Consider the following 17,057-nt stretch of genomic DNA (forward strand, 5'->3'; position numbering starts at 1 on the left):
CTTCTCAGGACTGTGGTGAACTGGGGAAGGCTGAGAAGGAGAAAGTACATGGAACAACATGAGCAGCAGCTGACAATGTCAGCCAATTCCCTTCCCTCTTCCCTGTATTATCTTCATGAGCTCCATGCAACCTCCCTCACCTTGGTTATCTACATCACACGAACCTCAGACTCCTACTGTACTGCAGAAACTCCTACAAGAACAAACTTACAAAATAAACTTAACGGACTTTGAAATCTGTTTTTGTATACATAAATAGCACATTATACTAGTTGAAGTGTGTGTGGGTATATATGTGTCATTTATGAAAGAAAGCAGAAGATACGGCTTCCCTACCAGCACATTCAAACTACATGGTGCTGCATTTGGAGAAGTAGTGTGTTGCACCCAAACAACTGTGGGGAGTTAAATAATTATTGACACCAAATGTGATTCTGCAGTCTAACAACAGGATTTGTGCAGTGGGTAGAAAATTAGGGGTAAATGTGGACTGCTGTGTATGGGGACATTAGCAATATGACTTCCATTAACATTAATGACAGAGAGAGATGGAGAGAAATGCAACTAAATCCCTATGCGCAACACTCAGCATTTCCCTGCAACGACATCTTCCAGGCAAATATGGGAAATTAGCGTTATGATCTCCGAATTAGAGCCCGTGATCCCTCTGAATAACAACGCTTCTGCAGACTTGTGATTGCACATGCTACTAGGAGACACACTCGGAAGCTGAGGATCAGCAGTTTGAGATTTTTGTCATCTGACACAAGTTATCAGCAGCATTTTGTGCCATCCCAAGCCCGGAAAGCTGCCTATTTGTTAAAATAATCTGTCAACGCTGAACATGTTTCCGTCAATCCCACATCACCAACGCTAGAGCCGTCCTGTTACCAGGGCTGCCGATCTCACATGCTGAGTCACATCAAAAAGGCTGGGAAACGGGTACAGCTAGAGAAGGCGTTTTGTCAAAGAGGGTCTCTGGGCTGAGACGGGTATTGATGGGGGTCTCTGAGGGATGTCACCTTTTGAAAGGGTACTGTTTGGATGAAAACTGCCCCTATTAATAAGGGCATCAAAACATTAGAGGAAATCCTGAGCTCCTGTCTGACAAGGGCTATCGCATCGCCAAAGACCTTCTGGGTATACCTGGAGAAGAGCACAAGATTAAAATGTGAACCTAGGCAGAGGAGTGCGGTTTCTTACCGAGAAGATTTATTACAGTCCTGTTTGCTCTGCTCCAAAACAGCAACCAAGCAAGGAAAGACTCAAGCCGTGTCTTCCCCGTTCAGTGAGTGCTTGGCTTCAGGAGGACAAGGCTCTTCCAAATTCCTTTTTGCTGCCGTGCCATAAATCACCAGTGCTGCTTTGAGTGATGAGGGCTGAGCTGGTACAGCTGTGTAATGAGTGCATCTGGAGCAGGAACACATGCTAGGAGCCACTTTCCAGAAAAAAGTGTAAGGTGCCTCTGAACAGATCCTCAAAAGATAACCTGTGCCCAAGCTGCTCTGATAAAGATCCTCCCAAGGTGGGGATGAAGGTCAGGTACCCAATCAGCTACCACAGGCTGCAGTTAGCAAGAAGGTGCTGAGAACTATGGTTTTGGGTTCTTGCAGTCCCCAGAGTGTAGTCCCACTGGTTTGCAGTAATTGCAAAAGAATAACCCATTCCTGAGATAATAGTTTACTACCTGGACTCAGAACAGAGACGACAAAGCAAGAGGGAAGCTACAAGGTACCAGGTTGCTCTGTGGCAGATCGAGTCATGCCGTCACCATCTGTGAGGAGGTAGCAGGAGGAGGCTCTGCTGAACCTCTACTCTCATCACGACAGGCCAGGACCCATCACTGAGGGAACAAAAACTAAGACTGGGCTTGGAATTAGGTCCAAAGCTAGAACTTCTGCTGGTCTCCTCCTCACTGGCATCACAAGATCAGGATGTAATCCTGAGTGCTCAGACCTCTCTAACCAACAGTCCTGAAGGTGCTGCTGATGTTCACAACTAGCCCAGGGCAGGTGTTGCCATTGCCAACAGTACGAACTTGCCTGGGGCAAGGGGGATAACGGAAGAGCAAAAGCAATCGGTGCAGGTCCCTCACAAACCTATCAGAGAAGCAGAAACCATACAAACAAACCAGAAAAAAAATGAAATACAAGACTAGAAGCAAGATGGACATGAAAGCGCTAGGGAAACCTCAGAGGCGGTAAGCAGAGACCCAAGGCAGCTATGACCACCACAAACACAACATGTAATGAAAATTCACATCCTCATCAACAGGTATTTAAGAGGAATAGCCAGGGGCTTGCACGAACTCCCCCTTCTGTCGCTGTGCCCGTGTCATGCCAAGGCCTGGGGCTGGTGCCTGCTTTTCACATCTTCCCACCACGGTGTAAACTACGTGCTATGAGTAAACCAGCAAGCACTGCCCTTGCCTCCCCCTTGCTGTCATACTATTGCAATGACAGAGCAGCCAAAATCCAAAGCACACATAACCAGCGAATGTTGGGCAGATATAACTCCATGCAAACAGAACATCCCACATAGGATCCAACCGGCCTTGTCCGAAGGACCCAGCTCTGGAAACGGACCTGCAAGCGGAGACTTAAGCTGGTCTCTGAGCAAAAGAAAGGGGCCTCACCCTGCCTCAAAAATGCTGCGTGCTGACAAAACATCACTCATTCCAGGATTAAGAGATTGATGGGGGGGTGGTATCTCTCCCATATCACATAATAAAATCTTTACATATTTGTGCACTAATTCTGTTTGGTAAACAGTTTTCCTCCCAACTTCCAAATTCATTTAAAACATGTTTTACTGTAAATCTCACCTTTAATTCTACCCCCCCCCCCCTTCCCTGATTGTGCATCCTGGCCTTGTATGTATAAAGATCAGTGAAATAAGAGGATTAAAAAATATATACATACACATTTATATATTTTCAGTGAAACAGTACTCCTTAGTTAAAAATCTCCTAAGTTATCTGGAACAAGCAGAAACCCCCTGATAGGAGCTTTGCTTTAAATCAAAAGACTTAATTTATACTATAAGCATCTTTGCTTATAAAAGGGGAGAATGTCCTCCCTAACTTAAGCAAATTTTTCCTCGAAGGCAAGTACAATAGCTTTTTCTTGGAAAAGGAAAGATGAGATGGACTGTATAGAGATACCACCAGAGAAAGAAAGAAAGAACCGAAGCATAGGATGAATAAAGCTTGGATATCCTACAGGAGACAGTTTTTCTTAGTGCCTAAACCAAGAACAGGCAACTTCCCTCCTGAAAATAGGGTGAAAATGAGACCCTGATGTGACGGAGAACAGGATCTTCAAAGAAATGTGGTATGGGTTTTTTGTTTTTTTTTTTTTTGTTGTTGTTTTTTGTTAAGATATTTAAGGTAAGGAGAGAAATTTGTCTTCTAAAGAAGAGATTGTTAGTTGTCTATTAATTACCACAATCCTATACTCACCTAGAGAGCAAAAAGGAGATTTTTTTTTTTTTTTTTTAAGAAGCTAGTCAAGAAAAGCCCAAAGTAAGGTTTAACATGATTTGAAAAGCAGCTCCAAGGAAGCTCGATGCCTTTGCAGGAGGAAGGCACGGACTCGCTCTTGCCCTAGCACGCAAGGGCCTCACAAGCACGTTTTTTATTTATGTGGATAAGATGTAGCTCTCTGTCCAATTAAGCCATAATAGCTTAAATTTGCATTTGGAAAAACTTCTTTTTATTCTATTTTTAAACAGGTTTCTGTTCTGTAACCTTATTCCTGCAAATAAAGTGACTTTTATTCTGTTTATTCAAGACAATTAGTCCAGGTTTTTAACCAAAGAGGAGAGAAAGCACCCGGGCAGCCTCAGCTCTGGACATGCATCATGTGAAACAGTATCATCATCTCAGGGATATTCCCCACCACTTTGGGTCAGAACGATTAGACTATGGGAACAGTAAGCTACAGGACTGGAAAGAAAACATTTTGCACCAGTCAGAAGAGACACAGAGCTGAAACGAGATCTTGGCCCTGCCTCGATACACAGGTGCTTTGTGTGAACGTCCCCTTTCTACCTCCAAAGCTCTGAAAACCAGGTAAATTAATTGCTGGTTGTGCTTCCATCCACCCAAACGGTTAGCCTGGTAAGCATCAAAATTCAATAAAACAAGAATCAAAATTAAGGTAACGAGGGATTCGATTCTTTAAGATACTATAGTATAGTGGCAGGAGGTAACACAGGATTGCTCAAAAGGAGAAGTCACAAACTCATATTTCTTCTGCAGTACTTTTCTATAATAACCTTGAAACATTTATTTAGATCAGATTTAAACTGGTATGCCCAAGTGTCTTCCAAGTGAACATAAAGGCATGGTCAAACACTGATCGCAAAAGGATGCTGCAAAGGGATGCAACACTTTTGTGTCCATCTAAATACAAAAAAGTTAGTCCAAACTAGCTTGCCGTTGATAACCTATCTTAATAAATGGGTATTTATAGCTTTTTCCTGCCTCAGTGGGCTATGTGTTTAAACCAAAGCATCCACTCCATTTCAGTTCAGCTTGGTTGTACTAGAGGGCTTCTGCACCCACAAAATTCAATATCAGGATGGGGAGAGGGGTGAAATCTATGACAAAATTTTGATTCAGCTTTTTAAGAGTATGCTGGGGATAAAAATGACAACTTCAGCAATACTAAATCATCATTTTTTTTTCTTCTCCTTTTTATGTTCAAATGTTTTGACACCAGACCAAAAAGGATTGCTATTTTTTGCAGGTTTGACTTATGTTGAAGTAACAGAAGAGACCGGGGCCTAGATTAGAAACATCCACAATACCTTCAAGCCAAGTAGGTATGGTACCAGCATCATCGCCTGCAGAAGTCGCAGGAAAAGTCACCCTGCTCCGTGACAGATGCACTAAAAGCAGGGTCTTGACTAAATGCAGCTTGATAGGAAGGGCATAAATGAAGGACTTTACTAAATCTCAGTCAGAGCTCAAACAATTCAGCAAGCCTGTCTGAGGAGAAACCAAATAAAAGCAGCCCCCCGGGACAGACAGCTACCTGCCAGCCTGTAAACAGCGCACAGAGCTCACGTGCGATGGGACAGCCGTGCTCCCTGCAGTCCAGCGCCGCATTTATGCCCTGGGCTATTTTTAAAAAGATTGCATGTGGCTGGTTTAACTCCTCAGCTGTGCTCCTTACACATGAATGTATTTATAAAATCTTTTTTTCTTGTTTTTATTTCTTAGAGCAGGAAAAAGTCTGCTGCTGAGCTGCATGTGACTGAGAATAACAGCTGAACGGCTTTTAGAAAGTCTCAAATCAGAACAGAGTACCCCAAAATAACACCAAGCAACCATTATGCCTACGTCGTCCTTATAAAGATGAGGGAATGGCATGCATGTATGTACGAACACTAATTTTATTTGCTTCCGAGCACTGAACAAACCTGCGCATGGGGTCCTACCATGCAGTGCGCAAACCTGGTTCCCCAAAGACACGTGTACTTCGGAAGTTCACCTTCACCTCTTCAAAGGTATGCAAATTTTAAAACACCACGAAGACACGGTTCTTTTGGAAAAAGAAACGAGCAAGACCTTTGTTTAAAGCCAAACAAACAAACAAAAAACAAAAAAACCCTCAACATTGCATGTAAAACTACTCAAGGAATTGAGCTTAATTAACTAGTGGTTTGCCCTCCTTTCCAGAGGCTTACGATTTTTCTAAAAGCAACATTTAGTTTAGCTTGTCCATCCAGCAGGCACTGCGGGCATCTCCGACGCCCAGCGCTCAGAGGTCCCCAAGAAGATCACGGGGACCCACAACAACATCGTGAGGTTCCTGCAGAGAACGAGTCACCCAACACTTGCAGATCAGGTGGCAAAACCTGGCAGCTTTTGAAGGAACTTTCCTGCCAAAACAAGCCTAACAACATTTTCAAGTCTGCAGAAAGTCCATTAAAGTAATTTTAAAAACCTCAGCACCACCCACCCCGCACACAAACACCCAGCCTCCACCACCATCTCTATCTGCATAATTAGTAATCACAGTAGTAGCAAACGATGCTCCCAGTGCTGCTGAATGCCACAGCTAACTGGAAAACGAAAAAACAGGAAATTACTGGAGAGCAGCATTTTCCATCCAAATGTTGATATTAAAGTCTCCCAGCCAGCCAGCAAGTCAATAATGGAGAGGAATGATGAAACAAAGCTTTTCTGTGGACTTTTTTCAACAATTCATTTTCCAGCTATACAAATACAGGGGCTTTTCAAATTTTAAATTAGAGGCTGCAGACTTAAATTAGCTCTTTGAAAGAGTTCTTGATCCAAAACTAACATGGAGCACCATTTTAATATTGAGCTCTCGTTAGCTTTACAAACCAAGACGCTTTCAAACTGACTTTTCACCCATACAGATTTACAGAAACAAACATTTTAGTTGTTTCTTTAAACAGATTTTGGGGTTTCATCAAAAAAATTTAAAAAAATTCTTGCTACACTGGTAAAGTTTTGCTTTTAAGCTTCAAAGGAGGAATGTAATTTGGTTTTCGGAGTACCATTCTGTTTTGCAGAGCTGCTTTTGACACTTATCTAAATCTGTGAGGAAAGCTGCCTTTCTCCATAGTTTTATTTAATAAGTGTTTACTTAAAAGAAAAACACATTTTGATAGAAAGCATTGGCTGAGTAACTGTGATCTCTCTCGTACATTTTGGAGTCTGAGTGAAAGCATCTCACGACAATTATTCACAAGAGCACACACATATCCCTGCTCAGTGCTGCACAGTCTCCTTGATGTGACACACAAAAAACTATCTATAAAGCAAACACTAAATGAACAGAAAACATGAAGAGAAAAATTTCAACTGTTAAAATACAATATTATTTTACGCTATTTGGATATTTTGGCTAGGAAGTTTTCAATTTCCAGCACTTTGATTTCTTATGAACTTTCATTTCCCCCCCTCCCTGTATCTTTTTCACAGCTAGATCCAATCTCCGTTGATGTTTTCAGCTTACGGCATGATCAAATATCTCCAGGCAACGATCAAATATTTTCTAGGCAGACAATTGCTAACAGATAGCAGTATCCAGTCAGACATCAGCATGTAGATGATGGGAAATCATCAGCAGTTTAATCACAGCTGGAACCTGAAGTTTGTCGTGTTCCAGAAAGACGTGTATTTGAGGTATATTAAGAAGCAGCATATGATGTAAAAAAAATTAAACTCATAAGTCACAGAGAGCAAAACTGAGAACACATATTAATAGCTAAATAAAACACATGGGGGGAAAAAAAAACACATTCCAGAAGGCAGTCTCAATCTAAGCCTAGAAAACCCAAAATTTCAAAACAGTATTTCTAATCCCATCGCATTCAGACCACCTAGCATCCTACCCTTAAGACCCTTCTTCCTGCCACCATCAGTTTCACAACCACGCCTAAAATTAAGAACCAAGGAGAACATAGTACAGGGATGCCGGGATGAGGAGAAATATTTGCTCTTGGGGCTTTCACCAAATAGCTACATAAGGCTGATGTAGAAAGCGCTGTCCACAGCTGCGCGCCCGGCCGATGGCCTGATTTCCTGCAGGTTAAACCTGTCCCGAAGCAAAGCAAACACTGAAGTATTCTGAAAGCTTCTGCAAGTCAAGAAAATCCCTTCAAAGGTAGGTGTCCCTCTACCAATCCCAGAACTAACCCACAAAAATATGAAGTAACATGTATTTTAAGATTCACCTGACAGAGAGAGGGGCAGTCCGGAGGAAACAAAAGCTCCAAGCTTCCAGTTTATATAGTCACAAGGCAGTCAGGTTTTTTTTTTTATCTTTTTTTTTTTTTATTAAGTACTCAGGCAACTGAAATGCTAACTTAGAGCCCTGGCTATTTGTTTAAATGTTATGTGCATGTAAACATATCTGTTTAGCTAATACCAACTACATTAGAAGAGCCGAAAACTTTCTCTTTGAAGTACTGCAAAGAAATTCTGAACTGTTTTTCCTCATTTGAAGTGTGAGCAATAATAGTGGTGTGAGGTATTCAGATCTTTTCATTCCCAACAGCTACGTATAGTCACATAATTCAGAGCCAAATGAAAAGTTTATCATTAAACCTATAGTGACAAACTATTTTGTTGCGAGCGAGCACCATACTACTTCTGACTAGATCACACATGGGCACTAGTTCCATGCAGGTTAGTCTGAGAATTTTTTCAATTTTATCCCATTTTGTACTAACACATAGGATACATTTATTGCAGTATGAAGTTTTCATTTGTTTTCTCTTATCTGTAGCTGTTGGGAGTGATTGCATTGCAATCCCAATGCTTCAAACGTTTCAACCTGCAACATTTGAAATGTTGCTGTTAAAACATTTATCACAGAAACATGAGAGATTGCCATTAAAGAAGTAACTGCTTTCAGCAGCAGCTAAAGCAAAGCAGACTGGAATACGCTAACACTGCAAAAATGTCTGGTTTTGCTTCCAGACCACTACTCTTGGGCAAGTGCAGCCAAAAAAAGAAGAGATTAAGGGCTGCGCTAATCACTAGAACTTCACTCCATGGAAGCTGATGACAAACCTTCCTCTGATACCAAAGCAGGCTGAGTTGGGCCTGAATTTAATTAATCTTTCTTATCATAGTATTGTGATTTTGTTCCAAGAGGCTTCCGTATGTGAGCAGCCCCATCCGACTTCAGTGGGAACAGCCACAAGACGTTGCTCAGAAACACGATTAAGAGCTGCAGAAGCTGTCCCAGGGTACTGCTGTTTCTAAACTGGACTTCACAAACAACTGGCCATTTCCCTGTAACGCCAGGTATTAGGGGAAGTTAACAAAAAGCGTGATAAGAACTTTCCAAACTTTACTTACAGTACACGTCCACTCTTATGGACTTTATAGCCGGCGAGCCCAAGCCGTTTTCGGCCTTACAGTAGTAGCGGCCTCCTTGATGTCGCTGGATATTGGTTATCCTCAGAGTTTCATTGAAGACACTCGAGTCTTGAAATCTGTCAGAGGCACTTCCTGCTGTTTTGGTCCACCTGATCTGAGCAAGCACCAAAAAAGATTGTTACTTTAAGTCAGCTGTTTGTAAAAATGAGCATAGTATAGATCTCTACTGAATGCAGAGCCACGTGTACAGTGGCCAGGATTTTGCATCAGAGGCCTTGGGGAACTTCCCTGGAGAACGCACACACTTACAAACACTTCATCCAAGGGGCCTCAGACTGTAAGCTCAAATTTGTCACCTTATCTTAGAAGTAGCTTATTATTTTTGATGGAAAAAACCCATAGAAAATAAATGCCACCAGGCAGAGATGTGCAGAATGACTCAAGACATCAGTGACTCCAGCTTCAATGGCTGCAGAAAAATTCTCCATTTTGTGACATTCTCCAAATGTGACTGAAGTCACATTAATGAAAAAGGCAGCACACTAGAAAACACCTTCAAAACAGTTGATGTATTAATCATCTTTTAGGAGCGATAACATCCAATTTCAAACAGTTAAAGGATCAGCAGCTTGAAATTGCAACAAACTATGAACACAGATATTTCTTTGAACAGTATTTAAAAAAAACACCATTTACAGCAATTACAGAGTCTAACTCTGGTAACAATTTTCCAAAAATGCAAAGACTTTTCAAAGCAAGCATTTCTACTCCCAAAACAGTCAGACTGTCTGCCCGCTACAAACAACAGCCTTCTTTTAAACACAGCCACGCGTAAGAAAAAATTAAATAGTGAAATACAAAGTCACTGTTGTATTGAGTCAGTAAAAAACTCTGCATAACCCATTGAATAAACAGACAAAATTCAGCCATTCATGAAAGCTGCAAGAGATGCACTGGGCACTAGAGAAAACTCTACACCCTGAGCCTAATATTCCCTGTCATCACCCAGTCTGCTAAATTCACAGCTTGCAGCAGGGATATGGGCTCATCAGCAGACACTGGAAAACACCTCTCTGTTTTATGCCTGATGGCAATGCAAAACATCTGTGGAAATTAGACAGCAGTAACTTGTCATATTAACTGTAAAACAAGCCTCAGGTGAAAGCCGCCCAAAAGTGAGTTCTTCCTCAGACCACCACCATGCAGCCAGGAAAGTGTCTTTTTTCAAGGAAATTGGAAGAGAGGAAAGCCTGGGTCACCAGCCTTGGGGAAAAACAGTTGGACTAAAAAAAAATTATATTAAAGGAATAGGGGAAGCAAAGTCCCAGACAAATCACATTAGTATGCGAGAACCCGCAGTATTGGCAGATGGCAATCGGAAATGAAAGCAAGATCAGGCACAAAGAAATAAATTTATTTGTACAAGGTCACTGTAGTGATGAGAACCTGCTCAGCAGAGCTCAGATACCCACCTTCGGACCAGTGAATCTCACCTCGGACTATATTCACTCGGCTCCTAGACATGACGGGGCACTGAACACCTAGCTCAGAGGTGGATGTGCACCTTGTTAAGACCCAAGGCTAGATGCTCCGAGTCCCAGCCGACGTGCACTAAGCTACCTAAGAGACTTCTCTGTCACAGAAATATCTTAATTTTGTGCTGATTCAATGAGCAGGGCAAGCAACGTTCAATTCCAGACCAAAACTACTTTCTTAAAGGTAGGTTTTTCCAGTAAACAGAGGCCACACATGTTATACTTGCATAAAAAGGAGATTTCCCCATCTTGTGACCCCCCTTGAGGTTCTGCCTTCTCCCCCTCCAGCCACTCATTCTATGTCAGGATGAAGGCCAAAACTTCATATATTAAAAAAAAAAGAGAGATCTACACACCTGAAAAGATAATAGAAATTTGGCTATCAGTTCCCAGGCTACGGTCCCCAAAGACGTAGCAAATCGTCCAAAGACAATCAGCCAAGCCATATGGTAAAAAAAATAACATTTACGTATTCATTTGTTGGGAGTTGCTAGGCAGGTTGTTGACAAGCAACCTCCAGCTGATGTTGGCCTGGTCTGGCCAAGGTGGGCCCATCTCGGCTGCTCCGTCACCACCTCTGCTCTGTGCCCAGGGGAGGTGACACTGCCCAGCCCTGACCTGGGACCAGGGTCTGGAGCTCAGACATAGGCAGGAGTACGCAGAGGGGGAGGCTGACACCTGCCCGACTTCAGAAATTTCTCCTGGACAGGAGAAACCTTTCACAAAAGGCACCAAACCGTAAAATTCATCACCAGCCATAGCCCTATGCAAATTCTTCTCCCCTCAAAACGTCAGGCTTGAGCTCCAGCAGCCGAGATTACAGCAAGCAATACTTCCCCAAATTTTTCATCCCTTTCTGGCTTGTCAAATTCATAAGCCCAAGCGGCTTTGCCCCCTTGCCAGGTGACCTGCATAACTCTCCGATGGTTTTGCTGTTTTGGAATAAAGCAAATACGCCAGGCTCCCCATCTACAATATTCTGGCTGCATGTGAGAGAGACACTATTAGCACTGCTATATTTACCAGTCTCAATCTGTCTGTACTTCTATTATAAACCCTTGGCTCCAGGGCTTAAATCATCCATAAAAATGTGCTGCAGGATAATTTTGGAACACACAGTCAGCTTCAGCGTTCTGCAGAATACAACTTCATCGTATCTCTCTCAAATGTTTAAGAAGTATTTTAGAATAGTGTTTAAGAGCTTCACTGAATCTCTTGCATGTTTAATTTCCCTATATTCCCTGTACTCCCTATATTTCTTCTATACATAATCGTAATTGTAAAAACAGCTCTGTTGGTTGTTTAACTGGAAAAAAATAATAGCAAGACATCCTTCTTTCTCCCCTTCCTCTTCTACAAAGAGCTTCAAGAGCAATTTAGCCTGCCCTGTCAAAAGAATATATAATTTAATAATGTTTTACATATGTATTATCAGGATCTGTAAAACTAGTAATTTTAAAAATAGTCAACTTTATTTAGCCAGTGTCAGTTTTACCTTCTGTATGAACTCATCTTCTCCCCGCCCGCAACAAGCTTAACATGCATATATTTATCTTGTCCTTGTTATTAGGCATTTCAACATGAAACTCTAAACAGAAATAGATTTTTCAATTTTAAATAAGTATATATGTGTGATTTAGAGGGAAAAGGAGTATTTTTAACCAATTTTAACCAATAATCTTGTAGGGCATGTAACAGTGCCTGAAGAATAAAAGCAGCAGAGCCAACTAGATTCTCTTTTAAAAGATATCCTTCAAAAATTCAGTTGGTCTGATTTAATTTCAGTTCATTATTTACCTTAGGTTTAACTCAACATACACACAAAAATAAGCTGATAATACTGTATTGCTATTTATTGGAATGAACTAAGTAATCAAAGAATTGGGCCCAGGAAAGCCAGATGAAAGCCTCAAAACCTCGTGAGACCAAACAGGCAACGCTCAGCTCGCCAGTGTCTCCACCGCTGCACGTCCCAGCGCGTGCCTTGCAGTAGGGTCTATCTGCTGTCAACAAAGTGAGACCATCAAACCCACCCTTGGAGCTGGCACCTCTCCCGGCTCCGGTGTCCAAGCCCTCATTGCCGCCTAATTCGGCGACCTGCTGAGGAGCTGCTGCTCCAGCACGGACAGTATCCCCATTTTCCAGATGGGAAATGGAGGCAAAGGGAGACCACGGGCTCACAGCAAAACTTCTGGCAAGCTATTGACCTCAAATCCCCAGATTACATTGACACTTCTTTATGGCAGAGCATTCAGAAGGCCTCTAAATCGCATAAAAACCAAAACAAGAACAGAGCATTCGCCTCGTTCAGATACCCCAGCGTTTTTGCATAACCCAGCACAAACCGCTTGCTCACCCAGATGCATCTCCTGAACGTGTGTTATGGTCCTCTGCTCGGACCTGCCAGGCTCTAGCGCAGAAGGAAAGCGGGGTGCTCCGAGAGCCTGGTCACACGGTGTGAACAGCACCGCAAGTGAAAGTCCAGGAGTCAGAGACAACTTACAAACAAGTCAATTAAAAATTATTGAGTTTAAATGCCTATATTTAGGAAGTTAGGTGTATCATGATCTACATACTTGTCTGATTCACATCAGCCCGTCAGTTCTCTGAACCATCCAATCTCTGACACTGTTTTACTGATTTAAGCAGATATTCTGGGATACTTGGCCATATTTCACCCTGCGGTTTCAGTTTTCTCAGGGAGCTTTCCTGCAACTTGGAGTGAGATTAATTGAGTTTAAGTTTTTAGCCCACAAATGCAGATTCAAAATAAATAAAAAATTTTGCATAATTTTCTCAGCTTCAACAAACTGTTCATGCTGAAAAAAGAGCAAAGTAAGAAAAGTACTTAATTTTGACATTTTCAAAATGAAAAATTTTCATTGCGAGTACTGCTTTTGTCAAATCCAATAAGCATTAAAATCTCTTTAAAGTGATTTAGTCTGAAACAAAACATTTCGTTTGGTTCAAAACCAAGCAAACAAAACACCCGAGCACTGATTTCCTGACAAATCTGTTTTCTTTAAAGTTTTGCTCGCAAGGCATTGGAAGCACCTGGCTCCTTCGGCCGTGGCTCCCACGCCGGGGTGCCGGGCCGGCAGCGCGTCGGATGCACCCAGCCAGGCACCAGCGCTGGGAGCGGGACAAATCCTCCACGCGTGAAGGAACACCTCAAACTGTGTATGAGCAGCGTGTTTACAGAAACAAGTGCAAAGTACAAAAAATATATATATTTTTAATACACTCCAATAAGTAACCCCAGAAGAATACAGATTTACAGGCCACAACACACCGCCAACATCTGCTCCCCCACTGTGCTGCTCCAAAGGTATCAGCATCAATTCATTCCAAGAAGGCTTTGGCAGTGCCGGAGGATCCTTTTTAGGCCTTGTGGCGGACAGATGAGTGAACTTTTGCCTTAAATATTTCTTGGTACATAAGGTGCAAGCAAACCAAAACCCCAAACAAGCCATCTGTTCCTGGCAGGAACAGGACTGAGCTGCTGCGACCCCCGAAATGGTCTCCCTGCGACCACCCGGGACACACCGACCCTGCGCTGAACCAGACCACGATCGGGCAGAGACTTTGGGACCTGGACTGCAAATTACTGCTGCTTAACACAACTTTTATAAAACTTGCTTAGCATGAGTAGCTAAATTTGCTGAAGCCTTAGGCCGCACTCCCTAGTTCAGAGAGAAAGGGCCCCAGAGCTGGTGCAGGCAGGAAAGACAAGGGGGTTACCAGCAGTTTGCATTCCCATGCTTCACACTCCGGGAGGGAGGATGTCAAGGCACTGAAGTGAGGCCTGCTTGGGCACCGGGACCCTGGGGAGCAGGGCCTCCTCTTGCTGCGGAAACAATACTGATTGGGGGGTCTGGGCTCTCTCGGGGTCCAGATCATATTCCCTTTGTCTGGACCTTGGGAAATAACACCTACCGTCACTGCTGGGGAAGTAATAAATTGTCAGGGCTTTGAGAGATAAGGGCAAGACCCGAAGAATGAAAACGCACCTGTCAGCAGAAACCACAACGGTAAGCAACCTACCTAGGGACCCAATTAGGAGCAGGAGACCCCAGACCTAAATATTACTACTGGTCCAAACTACTGCGTGAAGGGCGGAGAGCTTAGATTGGAAAGTATAATTTGCCCAGGGATTTCTTTGTTCGGGGTCCCTCTTCGGAGGCATCCAGCCTGAGCTGTAATTTGAACAGACTCGGCAGAACATCATCGGACTCAGAGTGGTGGTAGCTAGCTTCTCCTCTCCTTTTCCAGCTTTACCTTTCCCCTTACCCTTGTTCCCCTCTTCTCTTCGTCTCCCCTTCGCCTTTCCCCACCTTTTCTTCCCACTTTGTGGAAAATAAAGTTAAACGGTTGTACGATAATTGACTGGTTTTAGCGTCTCAATCTCGTCCTTGGGATCATAACGAAACCACCCCGATATTGGATCGGGACAGGCCTCCATTCAATACTTGCAGTAAATTGAGCATTGGATTTTTTGTTCCATTTTTCCATGAAAATTGGCGGAAAACAAAGTCTTTGCCAAGCCTTTTCCCATAGCACGGCGGAGGGGAATCTCTCTGTTACCACCCTGAAATCCCCGGCTCGGATTTCGGGCCTCCCATGCGTGCAAGTGGCCCCGAAAGGTCTTTGCACAATTTCAGGGCTATGGGCTAGAACGTTTCTTCACGTCCAAAGACACCAGAGCCTTTGGAAAAAGCCAGGTTTAGAGTGAACAAACAAAAAAGTAAACTTCATTTTTCTCCTGGATTGATTTTGTTTTTGGACAAGAAGCCCTTGCCATCATGAGAAGCACAGAGGACCCACTACACGCCAAGCCCTGCTGGGGCAGGAGACAGCGACTTCTGCATTTACAGCTGAGGGATCCACATGAGGCGTTTGAGCATACATGTCCCCTGCCTCTTGCTGCCCTACGGCAGGGACAAGACCACGCTGCGACCCTTGGTAGATGCCCGAAGCTGGCTGCAGCCCTGCCGAGGCTGCTCCGTTGGGCACAGCAACGGATCACTTGAGCACCCAGACCATAATGCTAAAACTCTTCCTTAACTTGGCTCTAATTTACATCTGAAGATCTATCACTCCTACTCACTACTGATTAAAAAAAAAAAAAAAAGCCACCAAAACCCCCACAAACAAATAAAAAACCCTGCTGAGGCACTTTGGATCTGACTTTTCACCGCGTGGCACCAGGAGAGACCACTCATACCTATAAAGAGTAAGACAAGTGGAACATGCTTTGATCCAAAATAGCCTTTTTTGCACCAATTGCCCCCTCTAGCAAACCTTCCCAGAGCTCACCAGGTCATCCCCGACGCACGTGAATGGAGGACCTCCACCGCTGCTGCTGACCTGGTGCTCCATGGAGGGTGATGGGCTCAGCTACACACAGCTAAACAAAATGGGAGTGAGGTGTTGGGGTTTTTAGTAAAAACCCCCAGAACAACCCAACGCAGCATGCCCAATGGGATGGCGGGGGCAGAAGGTCTATCTTTATTTGAACATTGCTCCAGGCTAGCAATATGCAATGGCTGTATGAAAAACGTGGTTCCTATGTATTTCATATGAGAATATCTGAAATTCTAGGCTTAAAAATAGTTCCAGGAAAAAGTACTGCTGATTGTTCAAAAACTTTTTACATGGAATATTAGAGTGCCAAAAAAGCCAATCAAAGCCAAAAAAAAGTCAATCATGTCAAAAATGACAATCCCATATCTTAGATAGGGCTAGAAAACTTACTGGTGAGAAGCCAAATGCAAAACCAGAGAGGCTTTGCTTTCCAAATGTATTTCTTCAAGTTTGTCGTAGCCAAGATGCAGTCACCCAGGAACACGAATTTTCAGTTCAGTTACTAGGACTGCTCAGAACTTCACAGAGAAGATAAAACTGAGCACCGTCCCCAGGCCAGAGCCTAAGAGAACGGGCATGTGACTAACGCTGTTGACTTTTATGGGACAGCTCCTGAGCCTAAGTTTACACACACCAACACTTCACTGGGTTGCCATGCAAAAGCACAATTTCTTACTCATCTAACTAAACCCGGTCTCTGACAGTAACCGCTAACATGCGGAACGTGATCAGCTCTGATTCAGTCCCAGAGACCAGAGAAACTGTTATTTTCCAGCTACATTGCTATAATACAACACAAAAAAACGAGTTCCCCTCATTTTCTAATAGAGGAACAACTGTGCTTATGACAGAGGACACCTGTGGCAGACAGATGAGTGAACTTTTGCCTTAAACATTTCTTGGTACTTAAGGTGCAAGCAAACCAAAACCCCAAACAAGCCATCTGTTCCCAGCGGAAACAGGACTGAGCTGCTGCGACCCCCGAAATGGTCTCCCTGCGACCACCCGGGACACACCCAGCCTGCGCTGAACCGGACCACGATCGGGCAGAGACTTTGGGACCTGGACTGCAAATTACTGCCGCTTAACACAACTTTTATAAAACTTGCTTAGCCGCACTCCCTAGTTCAGTGAGAAAGGGCCCCAGAGCTGGTGCAGACTGGAAAGATAAGGGAGTTACCAGCAGTTTGCATTCCTATGCGTCACACTCCGGGAGGGAGGATGTCAAGGCTTTGAAATAAGGCCTGCTTGCATGCCAGGACCCTGGGAAACAAAGCCTCCCCTCACTG

General features: G+C 43.4%; 1 protein-coding gene across 2 annotated transcripts in view; it reads right to left on the bottom strand.

The window, feature by feature from the left end:
* MDGA2 (MAM domain containing glycosylphosphatidylinositol anchor 2) overlaps positions 1–17,057 on the bottom strand; it is a 373,737-nt gene that overhangs the window by 186,138 nt on the left and 170,542 nt on the right. For both annotated transcript variants that reach the window (XR_010389253.1, XM_064511798.1), the window contains exon 3: positions 8,849–9,023. Coding sequence is in view for 1 of the 2 variants with exons in the window: in XM_064511798.1 (XP_064367868.1) it covers positions 8,849–9,023 (175 nt within the window). In the remaining variant the exon portion in view is untranslated. The remainder of the gene's footprint in view (positions 1–8,848; positions 9,024–17,057) is intronic.

Source organism: Dromaius novaehollandiae, chromosome 5 (assembly GCF_036370855.1).
Source record: "Dromaius novaehollandiae isolate bDroNov1 chromosome 5, bDroNov1.hap1, whole genome shotgun sequence".
Taxonomy (NCBI): Eukaryota; Metazoa; Chordata; class Aves; order Casuariiformes; family Dromaiidae; genus Dromaius; species Dromaius novaehollandiae.